At 42.9% G+C, this 16,899-nt stretch overlaps 1 protein-coding gene across 1 annotated transcript in view; it reads right to left on the bottom strand.

The window, feature by feature from the left end:
• Positions 1-303: 303 nt before the first annotated feature.
• LOC149459587 (uncharacterized) overlaps positions 304-16,899 on the bottom strand; it is a 68,648-nt gene continuing 52,052 nt past the window's right edge. Inside the window, exons 10-14 of the mRNA XM_089680943.1 lie at positions 15,425-15,619; positions 12,765-12,809; positions 12,661-12,680; positions 1,534-1,816; positions 304-930 (exon numbers count right to left, since the gene is read on the bottom strand). Coding sequence (XP_089537069.1) covers positions 767-930; positions 1,534-1,816; positions 12,661-12,680; positions 12,765-12,809; positions 15,425-15,619 — 707 coding nt within the window. The 3' untranslated portion in view covers positions 304-766. The remainder of the gene's footprint in view (positions 931-1,533; positions 1,817-12,660; positions 12,681-12,764; positions 12,810-15,424; positions 15,620-16,899) is intronic.

The raw sequence follows: 16,899 nt of genomic DNA, 5'->3' as shown, positions 1-16,899 counted from the left end.
TCTTGCAACAATAAATCTTTTCACAATCCTTGGACCAAAAAAAAAAACCAAAAACCTTTATTTTTTAATTAAAAAACTAAATTAATTTAAAACTAAATATTGTTACTTCAGATAAAAAATATATTTTATTCTGTAATTTGTCCTGTTTAACCCCTCACCTACCGGGCACTTTCACCCCCTTCCTGCCCAGGCCAGCTTTCAGCGCTCTCACACTTTGAATGACAATTGTGCGGTCATGCAGCATTGTACCCAAATTACATTTTTAGCATTTTTTTACACAAATAGAGCTTTCTTTTGGTGGTATTTAATTGCCAATGGAATTTTTATTTTTTTGCACTACAAACAAAAAAATAACAAAAAATTTTGAAAAAAAAAAAAGGTTTTCTTTGTTTCTTTGTGTACTTCCTCCAGATCTGTGCCGTCATCCAGGGGGAGACTTCCTGGAATAAAGACCGCTCACTGCTGCTCCCTCTCCTTGTGCAGGGGGACTGGTCTTGTCTCCGCCCCCTCCTGTACTTCTCTTCAGGCAGCCTTCTTGGCCCCTCCCACAACTCTGCTTGCTGCACAAGGTATATAAACAAAGTGGAAATATCAAGATATATTTTTTGTTGCTACTAAGGAATATATATAAATTGAACCTTGTTGTCCCTGGAGTTCAGCTGGAAGGCATTAGTACAGTATTGAGGTAATATTCCATCTTTCCTAATGAATGGACAAATACATTTCCAACAACAGTGTATGTGTGCTGTGTGTTATATCCTCTGTGTTACTTTACAATGGGCTTTGTTCTGTTTTGTTTTTCAACTTCTTTGAATAGAAAGAGATCCTTGGCCAACATTCCAATACTGGGCTGTTCCTCCAGGATCCGGTCCTTCTCCTTACTACTGGTGTCCTCCAGATCATCAACAACCACAATCACATTCTCCTTCCCTGTGTATAAAGACATCACGTTACATCCAATACATACATCCATGGAAGAATATTTACATGGGATGAGTGCAGCAGCAGAGATAGTAGGAGGTGTAGTAGGAATAGTAGTAGTTGGGGTAGTAGGAGGTGTAGTAGTTGGGGTAGTAGGAGGTGTAGTAGGAATAGTAGTAGTTGGGGTAGTAGGAGGTGTAGTAGTTGGGGTAGCAGGAGGTGTAGTAGGAGGTGTAGCAGGAGGTGTAGCAGGACGTGTAGTAGTTTGGGTGGTAGGAGGTGTAGTAGTTGGGGTAGTAGGATGTTTGGAGTCCATTTTTGTAGTTTTGCATGGAAGGTGTCAGCTTTGGCTTGTTGTTTCTCCACTGTTTGGTGTCATACAATACAAACACAAGAAATGACACCAGAATGCCGGAACATTTGTCATTGCAACAATTTTCTGGGTGAAGTGGGGCGTTATCTGACAAATGCCGGGGGGACAAGATGTTTGGCCATGATTGTGTGTGGGGGATGGGCAGTGATGAACCCTACTACCCGAATCATACATGATGGAACATCAGCCCATGTAGCCGTCTGTGTTATGAATCAGCCACATATATGATGACCTCTTACCTAGGCGTTCAGACAGATATTTCAGCTCCTCATCATATACAGAGCCATTGATGTCCACAATGTTGATTCGTCCTCTTTTCTTGGTGTGATACAAAATACCGAACGTGCACCGAGAGACGGCCTCCCTGAACTGCCGCCATCCATTGTTGGAGATGTAGTGAGGAAGGACGGTGGAAACTGTGTTATGGAAGGACTCCGATGTTAGTTGGTTGATAAGCCATTCATAGTCACTCTCTGATGACAATGAAAAGATCCCAACTGTGTGATATCCTGGAAAACTCCCCTATAATAATGAAAGATACAAAACAATAATCATTAGATAACAGCAAGAAGAGAAATGATTGTACATTACACTAAATCCATGACTACAAATCTCACAATGCGGCGGGTTCCAGCAATCCTGGGATCACTATTATTAGGCATCTGTCTATATTGACAATAAAAATTAAAAACTGCTTTGCAGATGTTTCCTCATTCACACAAAAGTAACGAATAACACCCGGAATGTTTATACCGCTTGAAGACCAAACATTTTCCGGGACGTTTTGTTTAAATTGGTATTTCTTGCTAGAAAATTACTTATAATCCCCAAACATTAGATATTTCTTAGCAAACACCCTAGAGAACGAAATGGCGATCATTGCAATTTTTTATGTCACAGCGCTTTTTAACCTCCTCCCAACCGCGCTATAGCTGAAAGACGGCCCTGATTTTCAGTGCCGCCCATCAGTGCCCAGCAGGCCCACCCATCAGTGCCCAGCAGGCCCACCCATCAGTGCCCAGGCAGTGTTGCCCAGCAGTTCCCAGCAGTATTGCCCGTCAGTGCCGTCTATCAGTGTCCATCATTGCTGCATATCAATGCATCATCAATGCCTCCTCATCAATGCCCACCATTGCCACCTCATCAGCCCCGCCTCATCAGTGCCCATCAGTGCTGCCTATCAGTGCAGCCTCATCAATGCACATCAGTGAAGGAGAAACATTACCTGTTTGCAAAATTTTATATTAGAAACAAAGAGAAACTTTTTTTTTTCAAATTTTTTGCTCTTTTTTCATTTATACTGCAAAAATAAAAAAAACCCAGTGGCCATTAAATACCACCAAAAGAAAGCTCTATTTGTGAGAAAAAAATTATACAAATTTCATATGGGTACAATGTTGCATGACCGTTCAATTGTCATTCAACGTGAAACAGCGCTGAAAGCTTACAATTGGCCTGGGCAGGAAGGGGGTAGAAGTGCCCAGTAGGCAAGGGGTTAAAAAAGTATTTTTTGGGAAAAAATACAATTTAGTGAATTAAAGAAACCAAAATACAATATTTACCCCATTTTTTTTGTAAAATATAAAAGAGGATGTTACGGCAAGAAAATAGACAGCTAACATGTCACGCTTTTCAAATTGCGCAAAATTGTGGAACGGCGACAGACTACGGTACAATCTCCATAGGTACAGGGTACCAGTTCAGAGTTACAGAGGAGGTCTAGCGCTGGATTTATTGTTCTCGCTCTAACGATCGTGGCGATTCCTCACATATGCGCTGGAAACACCATTTACATATACAATTGACGTATGGGTTCACTTCTACACATGAGCACGGTGGAATGGGTGGGATGGGGGCCACTTTCATTTTTATTTTATTTTTTTTTTTACTCTCCCTTTAATTTTTTTTATCACTTTTATTCATAACACAAGAAATGTAGACATCCCTTGTAATTGAAATATACATGACAGGTCCTCTTTAAGAAGAGATCTGAGGTCAAACAGACACCAAATCTCTTCTTTACCTCTAAAAGCAAAAGTTTAAAAAAGAAAAAATTTACTTTTGCTTTAAAAAAGAAAAACATTTGTTTACTTCCGCCGCCAACTGGATGTAATGTCATGACGTCGTTCCGGTCCACCATCATGATAAAGGCGATCAAAGACCATAGAATCTTTAATCGCCATCATCCTGAGGAGGCTGCACCATCAGATCATTTCTCTGGTCGGCCGGCGTTAACAGTAAGCCTGAAAAATACCAGCGAGCCACGGGAGGTGGTGGTGGGGGTGGGGGGGGGGGTTGGTGCCCCTTCCACTACTATGGAAAGCCATCCGGTGGCTCAAGGGCCACTAGGACCACTTTTATATGAAAGCCGGCCGCTGAAAAAAATGGTACCAGGTTTATGGCTCATTTCTTCAGCCATAACTCTGGTAAACCACTTGACAACTGCAGTGTTTATCTATGTATACACAGGGCCAGGGCTTCCACTAGGCAAACTACGCAGCCACCTAGGGGCACCTGGGTGAAGCAGGCACTATCTCTGTGTGCAACTCCGCCGCGTCATGAATGATCCTTCACCTGAGGGGAGAGGCAGCAGAGGGGAGGAAGACAGGACAGAGAAAGATGCCGGGTGTCTGGGGCCAGTGTAGCAGCTGAGCTGCCACCCCTTCCAGTGTTCCTCTCAGACTCAGTGCCTTACTGCAAGCCAGCTGGCGGTTACTGATCACTGTGGAGTTCCAACCCTTCTCTTCCCATTCATCAGTGGAGGCGAAGCTGTGCCAGTGGAGGAAGGCAATGTCTGACTCTGATGTCTTGTGTCTGTGTGAGTGTGACCCGGCCGGTAGGACATCCATCACATGTGCAATGTGTCAGTGAGTGATGACATCATCCCGATCCCACAACCTGCTCTTCTAGTGCTTGCTGGGCCTGCTGATCTGTGTCAGTGTTAATGGTGGTGTGTTGTGTCAGATCTGTCACTGTGTGGGATCGCTCAGTTCAGGTGTTCTCTGTGTGTGGGCTCGGCTGCCTGCTGTCAAAACGTTTTAACTCCCCCCATTGCCTGGGGAATTCAAACCTGGGATCTGTCAGAGTGTGGATCCATCATCCTCCACCCTGCCACTGCCAGACACAGAGGCAGTCCCTCCGGGACACTGATCTTGTCTTCAATATTGGTGCTGGTGGCATCTTATGGCACTTATTTTTGCAAATTAAAAGAAATGTAGCCGTTTCATGTTTTGTTGATTTAATTAATTTCTACTTTTTTTTAAAAAAAAATTGTATCTTTTTTTTTTTTTGGGGGGGGGGGGCACAAGTAGCTGGTCTTGCCTAGTGTGCAAAATAGTCTAGCACCGGCCCTGCGTATACTTATATATACGCGATCTTCAAGTGTGTAATATGTGAACAATGTCAGTTTCTATTTGTTTCCCTACCTCAGGCAATTTCAACATTCAACCATAAAAGTTAAAGAACATTCAACCAATAGAGTAAATGACCTAACACTGTAAGCTAAGAAGATTTTACCAAAACGGTGAATAATATGAGGGAGAACTCAGCATTGTGTACACAATCTATGGAGATTCCATCGGGAACATCTGAACAGGTGTTCAGCTGAGAAAACCTCCAGTGTGAAGGGAAACATTTAGCAGCATTTTTACTACCCCTGATAAATGTGATAACTTTCTGCTCAAAGCTCCTGGTTGTTAGGATGCTGGCGGGTGCTAGCTCCCTAACAACCAGTGACTCATCCCTGCCCAGTTTAACTCTCTCCAGGTTACCTAGATAGTCTTTGTTGTTCTTTTATTTTTCCTTAGAGGCTGCGTAGCAGCCTGGGATTAGTCAGCCTGGAAGTGAAGCAGTGAGGTCACCTGAGGACAGGCTGAGAGGTTCTACAGTTCAAGGCTTCTGGAGCCCTTCCACCCTTCCTGAAACTAGAGAACGTTCTAGAACAGGGGAGCAGGAGGGGAGAAGGCCCATATCTGGATGTTTGAGGGACCTTAGCCAATCCCCTGACAAGAGGCTGCGCAAGGTGACCAGGGCAACATTCATATATCACAGAGCCTGGGGAGAAGTGTGCAGTGTCGGGTGGAAGATGGACTGAGAGGAAGGCTGGAGTGAGGAGCCTGGGAGGGGGCCCCAGGGAGAGGAGCCTACCTACAAGCAGAGTGCTGGATGGGAAGATCTCTACTGCCTCAACGTCTCCCAGGGAGGACAATTTGTTAGCCGGGAAAAAAGCCAGCACAGCATAAGGTCTTAAGGCAGCTATCAACCCACCATGCCAGCAGGTGAGGACAGTGTGAGTACTCCTACATCCCCTGGGGATAAGAGGAGAGGGCGGCCAGGTGCAATGCCCAACTAGTCTTCATCCTGGGACTGCTTAACTGCAAGCTCTTGGGACCTCCTTGCTCAGGGATACCCTCACTACAGCTGACTGGAGGGGAGGATTCATCTGGGGTCTGAGGAGGTACACCAAAAATGACTATAACATTCCTTAACAGAGACTGTTGCTATATTTTGTTTTTTGTTTGCTAGTTCGATATGTTGTACCTAATTGCTAAGAAATTTGTCCTCAATTGTCGCAGTTCCTTGGACATCTCATATACCACTAGACCCCGTCCAAGCTGTTAACCCCTTAATAAAAACAACTAAAACCAGTTTATGGACTGTTTACTGACTCTGAGGGTACAAGTGTGGAAAATGCATGTTGCCTGGCTGTGCCGAGCATAGTGGGACCCAAACAAATCCAGTGGCCCCTAAGGGGGTAGTGCTACACCAGTATATTCAGCTATCAGCCAGGCTGACATGTGAATGCAAACAAGCGATAGTGTGAGGGAAAAAAACGGTATGTACGACCACAGACACTGTGCGGAGTGTTGTACTGCACTGATGATTGATTTTGTTTCTGTAGTAGTTTATTCAGTTGTGATTTTTATTGTTAGATAGCGTTGCACCTATTTATCTTTTTGGAACCTTGTCACTTGACTCCTGACATCTCCTGGTCCCTGCAATGTGAACATATTTGGTCAATCACATCATCCAGGAGATCCGGGATGATATGGGTGACATTGCACACCTATTACAAACGTATTAGTAGTTACTTTTGTGGGATGATGGGACATTTGCATAGCAAATTTTTACAAATAAATCCTTAAAGTCCCATACACACGATGAGACTATCAGGCGAATGATTGCCCCCTTTTGTTTGCATGCTAGCCTCATATTGAAAGTGAAGAGGTTGCTAACATTACGAAAATTCTCGTACGACAGAAAGAAAATTCGGAAGTGATGTCCTGTATTTGTACGATGTCTGGTATCGTACGAGAAAAATTTTCATGCTTGTCTCTTCAAATCATTTCAGATGAAAGCCGTGTACTAACGATCAGATTATCGTACAATCCCTTGGAAAGGGGTACTTCTTGTACAATTTTCTAACTGTGTGTATGGGGCTTAAGACTTCGTCCACCCCTGGCTGCTTCCAACTCTTAGATATTCCCATTGTGAGATCTCTCTGGCAGCATTCATATGCTCGTCCACCATGGGATATTCTTGCTGTATAACAAATCCAACAGGGAGATCAGGATCCCCTCATCTTGTAAAGGAAAAAAGAAAAGACAAACCACGCCAGTGCACAAATCCCAGCTTCCAAAGTCCAATATGTTTGCCTTGCAACAGAAGAATGGGGGGGGGGGATTAACCAGGTGGTGTGAATTCCGGGGATCCTGCAGTTTCCTTTTACAATTCGGGATGATCCAACCAAAGCTCAAAGACAGAAAGGACAGGAGCACGGGATCCCAATTAAAATTCTCATTAGTTTTTTTAAATAAAAATGTTAAAAAGCACACTTACAGCTAGGTAACTGTACATCGGCATGAAGTGTGGGGACGGGGATGTCACATCAGTGAGACTATACATAGGTTTGAGATTTGACAAAGAAGGATACACCCTAGAAACACATTATCACCCCTTCTGATTTACGTACGGTGGTGTTGGATGCTGCATGTGGCTGACAACTGGCTATGCACTGAGGGGTCCCTCTAGGTTGGCATTGGGGTTGTGAGCCGCTGCCGGTGGGTACGGCCTCACTGATGTGAAATCCCGATCTCTACACTTCCTGCTGATGTACAGTTACCTACTGTAGATGTAAGTGTGCTTTTTATCATTTTAATAAAATGCTATTGTGAATTTTAATTGGGAACCCGCTGACAGCTGGTGAGTCATCGGTTGTTAAGGATGCAGCAGACAGCTTCCTGGCCTGCTCCTTGGCAACCAGCTATTGTTCAAGACATCAGTGGCTGCTGGCTCCAAACATTTGCATCTGAACAACAGGTTTGGAAATTCGTAAACACGGACAGGAAATTCGCACTGGACATGTGTGAGCCTAGCCTTAGGCAAATTAGGTGGCCTTGTGGCCAATGTGAGTACGAGGCTCTAGGCAACTGACTAATTTTCCTAATTATTTTCAATAATTTTTATTGACATTTTCACATGTACAAAAATATAACCCCCTGTAACTACAGAGGAGAAATATAGAAAATAAAGTAAATATATAGGAAAGAAAAATTAGCCTCCCACTGCATACACATGACCATACATCAATAGATGAGAATAGAATAAACTCTCCAACAGTACAACAAAGTTGTGATTCAACCGTTAAGGCTGGATCTGGACGTATTCATGACTCTATCCTTCAAGTACCAATTTTCCAAAGTTTTCCAATATTGCCAATCATTGCCAAAGGATTGTATATTGTCTGACCTGCATGCTAACAGTCTCTCAAAAGAATAGATAGATTGGGAAATAGAGATTACTTCGGACAAATTGGGTGCCTTGTCTGCCCTCCAATGTCTTGTTATAGTCAAATGAGCAGCTAGTAATATACAGGTAATTGCGAAACATGACAGGGAAGTCATCAATTCTTACATTTAAAATTGCTAGATCTGGTGTAGGCTTAGTCAGTACTCCCGTGACAGTGGAGCGGAGTCGGAACACACTTTGCCAGAAGCTACAAAGATTCTTGCATGACCAGAAGACGTGTAAGAGATTGCCCACTTGGCCACAACCTCTCCAACACAAAGGAGAACCTCCCGGAGTATAATGAGCTATACGGTACGGAGTGAGGTACCATCTGGATATTATTTTTTGTGTGAGTTCCCAGTAGGGTGTCTAATTGTAAGAGAGGGGGAGGTGATTTCAATAGAAAATGGCGAATACTAAACAACTTAACCATTTCAATACCGGGCACTTTTACCCCCTTCCTGCCCCCAGGCCATTTTTCACGTTTCAGCGCTCTCACAATTTGAATGACAATTGCGCGGTCATACAACATTGTACCAAAACTAAAATGTTATCATTTTCGTCACACAACTAGAGCTTTCTTTTGGTGGTATTTAATCATCGCTGGGGTTTTTATTTTTTGCTAAATTAACAAAAAAAGACCAAAAATTAAAAAAAAAAAACACGTTTTTCTTTGTTTCTGTTACAAAAGTTTGCAAATAAATAATTGTTCTTCATAAATGTAGGCGGAGATGTATTCTGGTGAAAATAACCCAAATTAGGATGTATTATTTAGTTTGTAGGAAAGTTATAGAGTTCGCAAACTATGGTATAGATCTGAAAATTGATCAATCCTGAAGTACTGACGGCCAATCTAATTTCTTGAGGTCCAAGAATGTCAGGACGGTACAGATATCCCCCAAATTACCCCTTTTTGCAGAGTAGACAGTCCAACGTACTTCATAAGAGGAATTTTTTTTAAGTTGTATTTTTTTTGTCATAATTTTTCGGAAAATCAAAAAATTAAAAAAATTATTTTTACTATTTTTTTTTTACATACTGTCACCGCACTGGTGTACAGCGTCATCATATAACTGGCATGGTGGTGATCAGGGACACTGACTGGTGACAGTATGAAAAAAAAAATATATTTTTTTAATTTTTTTTATTTTTTTTTTATTATTTTTAATTTTTATTACATTTTTTTCATTTTTTTCTTTTTTTTAAGTTTTTCTTTTTCATATTTCACTATGACTAAAGTAGTACAATGTTACCATAGTAACATTGTACTACTTTGGGGAAGTGATCAGTATTTTTTTTTTTTTTACACAATTTACTTATAGCAAAGAATTACTTTGCTATAAGCAAGCATTTACCTGAATGACATCAATTCATTCAGGGTTTTGTTTTTTTTTTGTCTTTTTGTGCTTAGCTGTGATTTTGCCACAGCTAATCACATGACATGTGCATGTGACCTGATGTGACCATTCACAGCTAGACACTAGTATACAATGGATGGCATGAATGAAGCCATCCATTGTATACAACTGTCATGTGACCTGCTGTGATTGGTCACAGCAGGTCACATGGTACCGGCAACGGGGGCCGGTACTCAGATCTGTCATCGGCCATGTCCGAGGTACACAGCCGGTAACAGATCGCGCCGCTGTGCGGCTCTGCAAGCGCGCAAACTGCACATGCCCGGGAGTACGCTATATGGCGTCCACCCGGAAATCTGATGCATTTTTGCAGCCGCCAAATGGCTATTGGCCGGGCGGCTAATAGTTAAAGAGTATTGACAATGAAAATTTGTTCCCCTTTTGTAGATCTCATAGACTTTTAAGTTTGGTCTATTCATACAAATCTGTTACATTATGTAACCCATAACTAGACCAGTCAGTATCCGCCAAGTGCGGAAGGAGAATATTTAGAACATTCGCGGGTATAGATACGTCAGCAGGGGAAGAAATGGCAGTCTGAGGTTTAGTAGCTAATCTCCAAGCCATTAGCGAGGCTTTTACCATGATAGGTAGTTTATTTAACCTCCCTGGTGGTTTTCCCGAGTGTAGCTCGGGGTAGAATTTCTATACCACAAGCGATAACCCCGAGCTACACTCGGGCTTACCATGCGGCGCTGCTCTGGGGGTCCCTGCAGCACTTACCTTGTCCTTCGTTCCCACGATGTGTCCCCTGCAGCGTCCCCGGCCATCTCCTCCGGCCGATGCCGGCATCCGGCTTCTGTGTTCCGGTCCCCGTGACGTCGGGACGTACGGGCGCCGCCGCCGGCGGCGGCGGGAAATTTAAAAAATTTAAAAAATGTCATTTTTTTTTTTTTCAATTTTAAATAGTAAAACATTGCTGTTTCATCCCATTTCACATACATATTGTCCCGAGTGCTTTGTCCGGCGCCCTGCCTGCATTTTGTCTGTTCTTTCTGCCTGGAAACTTAGAAAAGTCCATGGCGTCCAAAAAGCGTCCCTTTAGGTCAAAAGCGGTTTTAGACCGGCTAGAGAACAGCGATAGTAAATCAGAACCACTTACAGAATTGAGTGATAATGATTTGTGGGGAAATTTTCCTAAAAATTACAGCCTACAATAAAAAACTATTTCAATGCGAAAAAATGGTACCGCTTTCAGCACAAAAAATCAGAAGGAATCATACCACCAAGGAGGTTAAGGACTGTGGAACCCATAAGTAAGCTAGTAATAGGTTGCGGAGGTCATGAGTCGGTATGGATACTGTTTCTATGTCCACCCACAAGTGGTCTGAGGGCGAGTAGAACCAATGTTCAATCTGCGTAGCAGTCTTTAATATCTCCTAGCCCTATACCTCCCACTGATTTATGTTTAATAAGTTGGGCGCATGAGCATCTATCCCATTTCTGGTTCCATAGATATTTTTTAAACAGTGATTCTAGGGAAGATAGATATGAGGATTTGAGGGGAATGGGGGGAGTTCTGAAAAGATAAATTATTTGTGGTAGGTATAACATTTTGAAAACAGCTAGTCTACCTGTCCAGGATAGCTCAAATCTGGCTGTGCATGTAAGTTCATTGCTGAGCTTTTTAATAAGGGGCTGAAAATTAGATTCCGCTAAAGTATCAGTGGAGGGGGTTAAGATGATACCTAGATATGGCAGTCCTCCAGAAGTCCAAGTATAGGGAAAGGAGGTTTCTAAGGCTGTTTTAGCCAATGCACAAATTCCTAGGTTTAAGGCAGTGTTTCTCAACTCCAGTCCTCATGGACCCCCAACAGGTCATGTTTTCAGGATTTCCATTATTTTGCACAGGTGATTTGATCAGTTTCACTGCCTTAGTAATTACCACAGCTGTTTCATCTGAGGGAAATCCTGAAAACATGACCTGTTGGGGGTCCATGAGGACTGGAGTTGAGAATCACTGGTTTAAGGTAAGAGATTGCAAAAAATTTGCCTTGTAGTATGAAATGGCGCCAAATTGTGAAAAAATAGAATGTACTTGTGGTAATGATTTTGTAGGGTTTGTTAACACCAGAATCACATCATCGGCGAATAGACTAATGACGTGAGCTTTATCGTGGAAATGGAAGCCCGAGAATCCTGTGGACTCTGTCAATAGTTAAGTCAGATGGGGATAATTTAGGTACAACTTTGTGGAAGAGGTCACAAATGTAGTGTGGTAGTTGAGAAGCTTGAATATCTTCAGGTGTAGCACAGATCTTTACGTTATTATGCCGAGATCTATCTTCCAGATCTGCAAGCTTATTTTTAATCCAAGCCATGTCATCTCTTTGGGCTTCATGGGTGTCTATTAATGCATAGCAGAGCAATACAAAGCAGCATGTTTCCCTAGTAAAACACACACAGCACACACAATAAAACACACACAGCACACATTTATCCCTTTGATGGCCCCAGATGTTAACCCCTCCCTGCCCAGTGCCATTAGTAGAGTGTCAGTGCTTTTTATTAGCACTGATCACTGTATTGGTGTCACTGGGGATGTCAGAATGCCCTCCACAGTCCCTCTATAAGTCGCTGATCGCCGCTATTACAGTATAAAATGTTTTTTTTTTAAATGCAGTATATATACCGCCATTTGCAGATGCAATAACTTTTATGTAAACCAATTAATTTACACGTATTGGGAAGTTTTTTAACAAAGACACGGAGCAGAATACATTTTGACCTAAATTTATAATGAAATTTGAGTTTAAAATTTTTTTACTGAACATGTTTTATAGCATAAAGTCAAAAATATATATATTTTATTTTCAAAATTGTCGTTATTTTTTGGTTTATAGCACAAGGAATAAAAACCACATAGGCAAACAAATACCACCAAAAGAAAGTTATATTTGTGGGAAAACAAGGACATAAATTTCATTTGGGTGTGGCATTGCATGACAGCGCAATTGACAGTTAAAATAATGTAGTGCCATATCGCAAAAAATGGCCTGGTCAGGAAAGGGGGGGGGGGGTCCTCTGGAGGGTAAGGGGTTAATATAACCATAATTTTAATGTCTTGCAGCTGATTTGAATGGAGAATCTCCTATTACATATGGAGAAGGCTGGCATTTTATACTCAATTGTTCTATACATGGTCATCGTAAATATTCTTACCGTAAATATGCTGCGGGGACCTAAGTGAAGTAAAAGAATAAAGTCACAAAAAGGTCCAAAAAAATGTAAAGAGCCGATCACAACTGAAAACACAGACTACTTACTGAGCATGATTTTTCTGATCTTGTCTATTTTTTCTTCAAAAGAATCTAAAACAAATGGAAATAGAACAAACAACACCATTACTAAAGACAGAGGTTTTTGTATTATAGGGAACATCTTCTAGTTGGAGAATCTGTTTAACCATTTGCTGACCGCAGATAGCCGGCAAGAATGATGGCTTCACTGCGGCCGGCCAGTTCTGGGTGGACGTCATATGATGTCCTCCCAGAACTCGCTCTCTTACGGACACAGCTGATCACGTGATATGGTAAAAGGCCAATCACAGTGGCCCTTTGCCAAGTGATCAGCCGTGTCCAATGACACACTGACCACTAGGAAATGCAATTGCCGGTTATCGGCTGCACTTTCCTTACACTGTCACAGCATGAGGAAAGTACTGCCGAGAACCGGTAGTTGTCAAGGGAGGGATTGGCTCTGATCATCAGTGCCCTGATGATCGGTGCTTAGCAGTGCCGTCCACAAGTGCCCAGCCTTGCCGCCCACAAGTGCCCAGCAGTGCCACCCACCTGTGCCAATCAGTTCCTCCCACCTGTGCCACCCACCAGTGCCCATCAGTTCAGCCCAGCAGTGCCATCTATCAGTGCCGCCCAGCAGTGCCACCCAGCAGTGCCGCCAGTCAGTGCCCAGCAGTGCCGTCAGTCAGTGTCCAGCAGTGCTACTTGTCAGTGCCAGCTCATCAGTGCCACCTATCAGTGCCCATCAGTGCAGCCTATCTGTGCCACCTCATCAGTGCCGCCTATCCGTGCCCATCAGTGCTGCCTATCAGTGCCCATCAGAGCTGCCTATCAGTGCAGCCTCATCAACACACATCAGTGAAGGAGAAAAATTAGCTGTTTGCAAAATTTTATAATAGAAACAAAGAAATAATTTTTATTTTTCACATTTTTTGCTCTATTTTTGTTTATAGCGCAAAAAATAAAACACCCGGCGGTGAGTAAATACTGAAGCTGAAAATTGGGCTGGTAAGGAAGGGGGGTATAAGTGCGCAGTAGGCAAGGGGTTAATATGAGTGTGATCAGAGGAACAATAACATGGCAATGGAGGGCAATAGGGATCAACTTCCACACGGTCCAAATGTTTGTACAGTATTTTGTTCCATGACGGATTTTGATCCATGTGTAGCCATTCCTGTTTGGCAGTGTATTCCGATCAGTCTCCTGAATGTAGATATGTAATGTATTAAAGTCCTGGTTATGCCTAATAACAGCCCATTTGATGACTTATGCCGGGTCCAGGGCCCTGATACTTGTTAAGGGAATTTAGTTTTTTAGACTGCTTGATATATAAATTGTCAAAAATGATATGACTTTATTATGATTTATTGAGTCATATAGATGTTCTATTCGGCCCCGGGATTGAAGAGCAACTTAAATGTTTTTCTCTGTTCTCATTATGGTCTTGAGGTTCAATCCTTGTCTGATATATGAATAAAGTAATGCATTAGTCTTTGCATGTGAACACCTTTGAGGGTATTTGGTTGTAAAATTATAGCATTTTCAGCTGTCAAGGGTTCTAATCCCTCTCCACTCTATCCAAAATAAAAACGTTTTACTTTCAGTTTAAATTGAGAAACATAAATGTACAAATAAGTGTGAGGGCGCTCCTGCAGTATGGGAGGACTCCATGTAATAAACCATCACAGAGCACCATGTTTGAGTCTCTTGTGTCCTTCCCCGGGTGTTAGCATTTGAAGGGCACACTAGGTCTGAGATGTCCCGCTCACCACTTGTTCCCTGACCAGCTCACAGAACATTTCATACATCCCATGGATATTGTAAAGTAAAAGCTCAGGAACACAGAGGACTCCCTATAGCATGCAAGATCCACAAGTGCCGCTAGTCGCAGCATTACCGCTGGGTGTGTGGTAGGAACCGCCTGTAGCCAGTGCAGAATCGCCGGACGTGGTGGCGGCACTGCCAGGTGTGTTGGAGGCTTAGCAGTGTTTCCCTCCGAATGTAAGGCACCCTTGAATGTAATGCGCACACCGAGTTTAGAGCCTCTTTTTGGCCAGAAAAGGTGTGCTTTACATTCGAGTAAATACGGTAATATCTGTAATTTTCTGAAGACATGAACTTCTGCACTCTATGCCACTACATTACCATACTTTTCTGCACTCACACTTTTGATAGTCAGCATGTAGGGCCTCTTTTATGTGGACATTCCGATCAGGCCTGCCTGCCCGTTTTTCAGGCAGATCCATTAGGGACCTCTATTCTTCTCTATGGAGCGGTGGGTGTAAATGGACATGTGTCTGCATACACCTGCCAACATCCAGTCCAATCCGCCAAAAACAGACAGATGGGGATCTGTTCCCCTTCCATAAATCGGATTGGATGGCGGTCGGAAGGAAATGGCCAGGCGGTCCACTTCCATCCAACTGTCCATAGAGGACAGTGAGCTGTGTTTGTGTCCGCTCTGCAGCAGTGGAGCGGACATGGACCTGTCATCCGCTTGCTCAGTGGGAATCAGCAGAGAGATCTCCCGCTGAGCAAACATATCCGCTAACAGGTCCGACCCGTGTGAAAGGGGCCTAAAGGATACTGGAATTTTTACTTTTAATGAGAAACCAAATAAATATCAATCCAAAGAGTGAAAAATAACTAAAATCAGAATGTGTAAGTTTAAAATGCTGAAATGTTACCTTCTGCATCAGGTTGTGGTAGATGTTTATTGATCTCCATAAGAGATAAGAACAATGTCTGTTTTTCCCGCTGAGTAAATAAAAAGAGATTGCGGTACATTTCTCCTATGCTGGGATGACTTTCCAATATCCGGATCTTCTCCTGATCACTGCTGTCCTCCACATCATCCATTACTATGATCACATTATCCTTCCCTGTAGACACACAAAGTATTCATAATAAGAATTACATTCTCCCTCCTGTATGTACAGATCATCATCATCATCATCATCATCACCATCATCATCATCATCATCATCATCATCATCATCATCACCATCATCATCATCACCACCATCATCATCATCATCACCACCACCATTTATTAGTCACATTTTTCTTGAAGATACAATTGTCATTTGTTTCCTCCCATTTCTGGTGATGTTAATGGGGCATCTATGGTAGCAGAGCACTTTCCCCACAGGAGCCGCTTAGTAGATTGCATGGAGTTCTCTCCCCAGTAGTTGCCTCACAGCCAGGCACACGGTCACAGTCACTCTTTGGCTCAATGAACAGTCCAGGGGTGTTCTTTTTGGTGTTGAATAGAGTTAGGGAATTGAGTGGGATACTCCAATACTATGAGCCTGTAGCAACTTGAGGAGATTGATCTTCCTCTGGTGAACAGTCCAAGCAAAGTCCTTTCACTAGGAATAAATAGACTGAGCTCTTCAGGACACTGGACACTATGTTCCCTTTACACACACAGCTGACTCTAACACACGAGGGATGACAACAGCCCACGGTCTCTAGGTTCTCTCTTTCCAGTTCTTGGAAAATGGGTTGCCTTTTCCAGTATCCTCCAGAGACATCCACCCTGTGATACCAGACTAGATCCTCAGGCGATAGTCCCTCAGTCAGTTCTCTGCAGCTTCCAGCAAAACAGGTCTCCAATTAGCCCTCCAAAGGTCTTTTGGCCTAAGGGTGCAAGAATTCCCCCTTAGGCTGCGATTTCCTTGCAGGGAAAAGACCTCGCTGCTCTCAGAGTATTTATACAGACTCCCAACTACCACTAGGGTGATCCATTAGACTCTTCCTGCCCACTAGCTTCCAGAGCTTTCTGTACTGTTCAGGGAGGAGGGGGCATTTAATCCTACAACTACTGGAACACAGAACAGACCAAACAATCAGCATATTCACACTGGTTACAGTGAGCCAAACTAAATTTACCCAACAACAATCTGCAGCTCCACTGGATACAGTGAGTCAGAACCAAATTTACCTAATCCTAACACCTACCTAGGAGGGTGCTGCAGTAACATTCCAAGTGTCTGTAGTCACAATAACATCATTGGGAGGCACAATGAGGTAGTTTTAGAATTCATTTGCATATTGTACTTCTTTCCTAATTTTTCAGTGATGGGGATCTAGTATTTTCCAAATTCTCTTTTTATTACTGTCATGTGATCTGTAGGGAGCAGTGGACTGCAGTCATCCT

This window comes from Staurois parvus, unplaced genomic scaffold (genome assembly GCF_062004578.1).
Source record: "Staurois parvus isolate SC_StPar_1 unplaced genomic scaffold, SC_StPar_1.0 ptg000254l, whole genome shotgun sequence".
Taxonomy (NCBI): domain Eukaryota; kingdom Metazoa; phylum Chordata; class Amphibia; order Anura; family Ranidae; genus Staurois; species Staurois parvus.
Note: the sequence above shows the minus strand (reverse complement) of the source record. Positions and strands in the feature narration are given on the sequence as shown.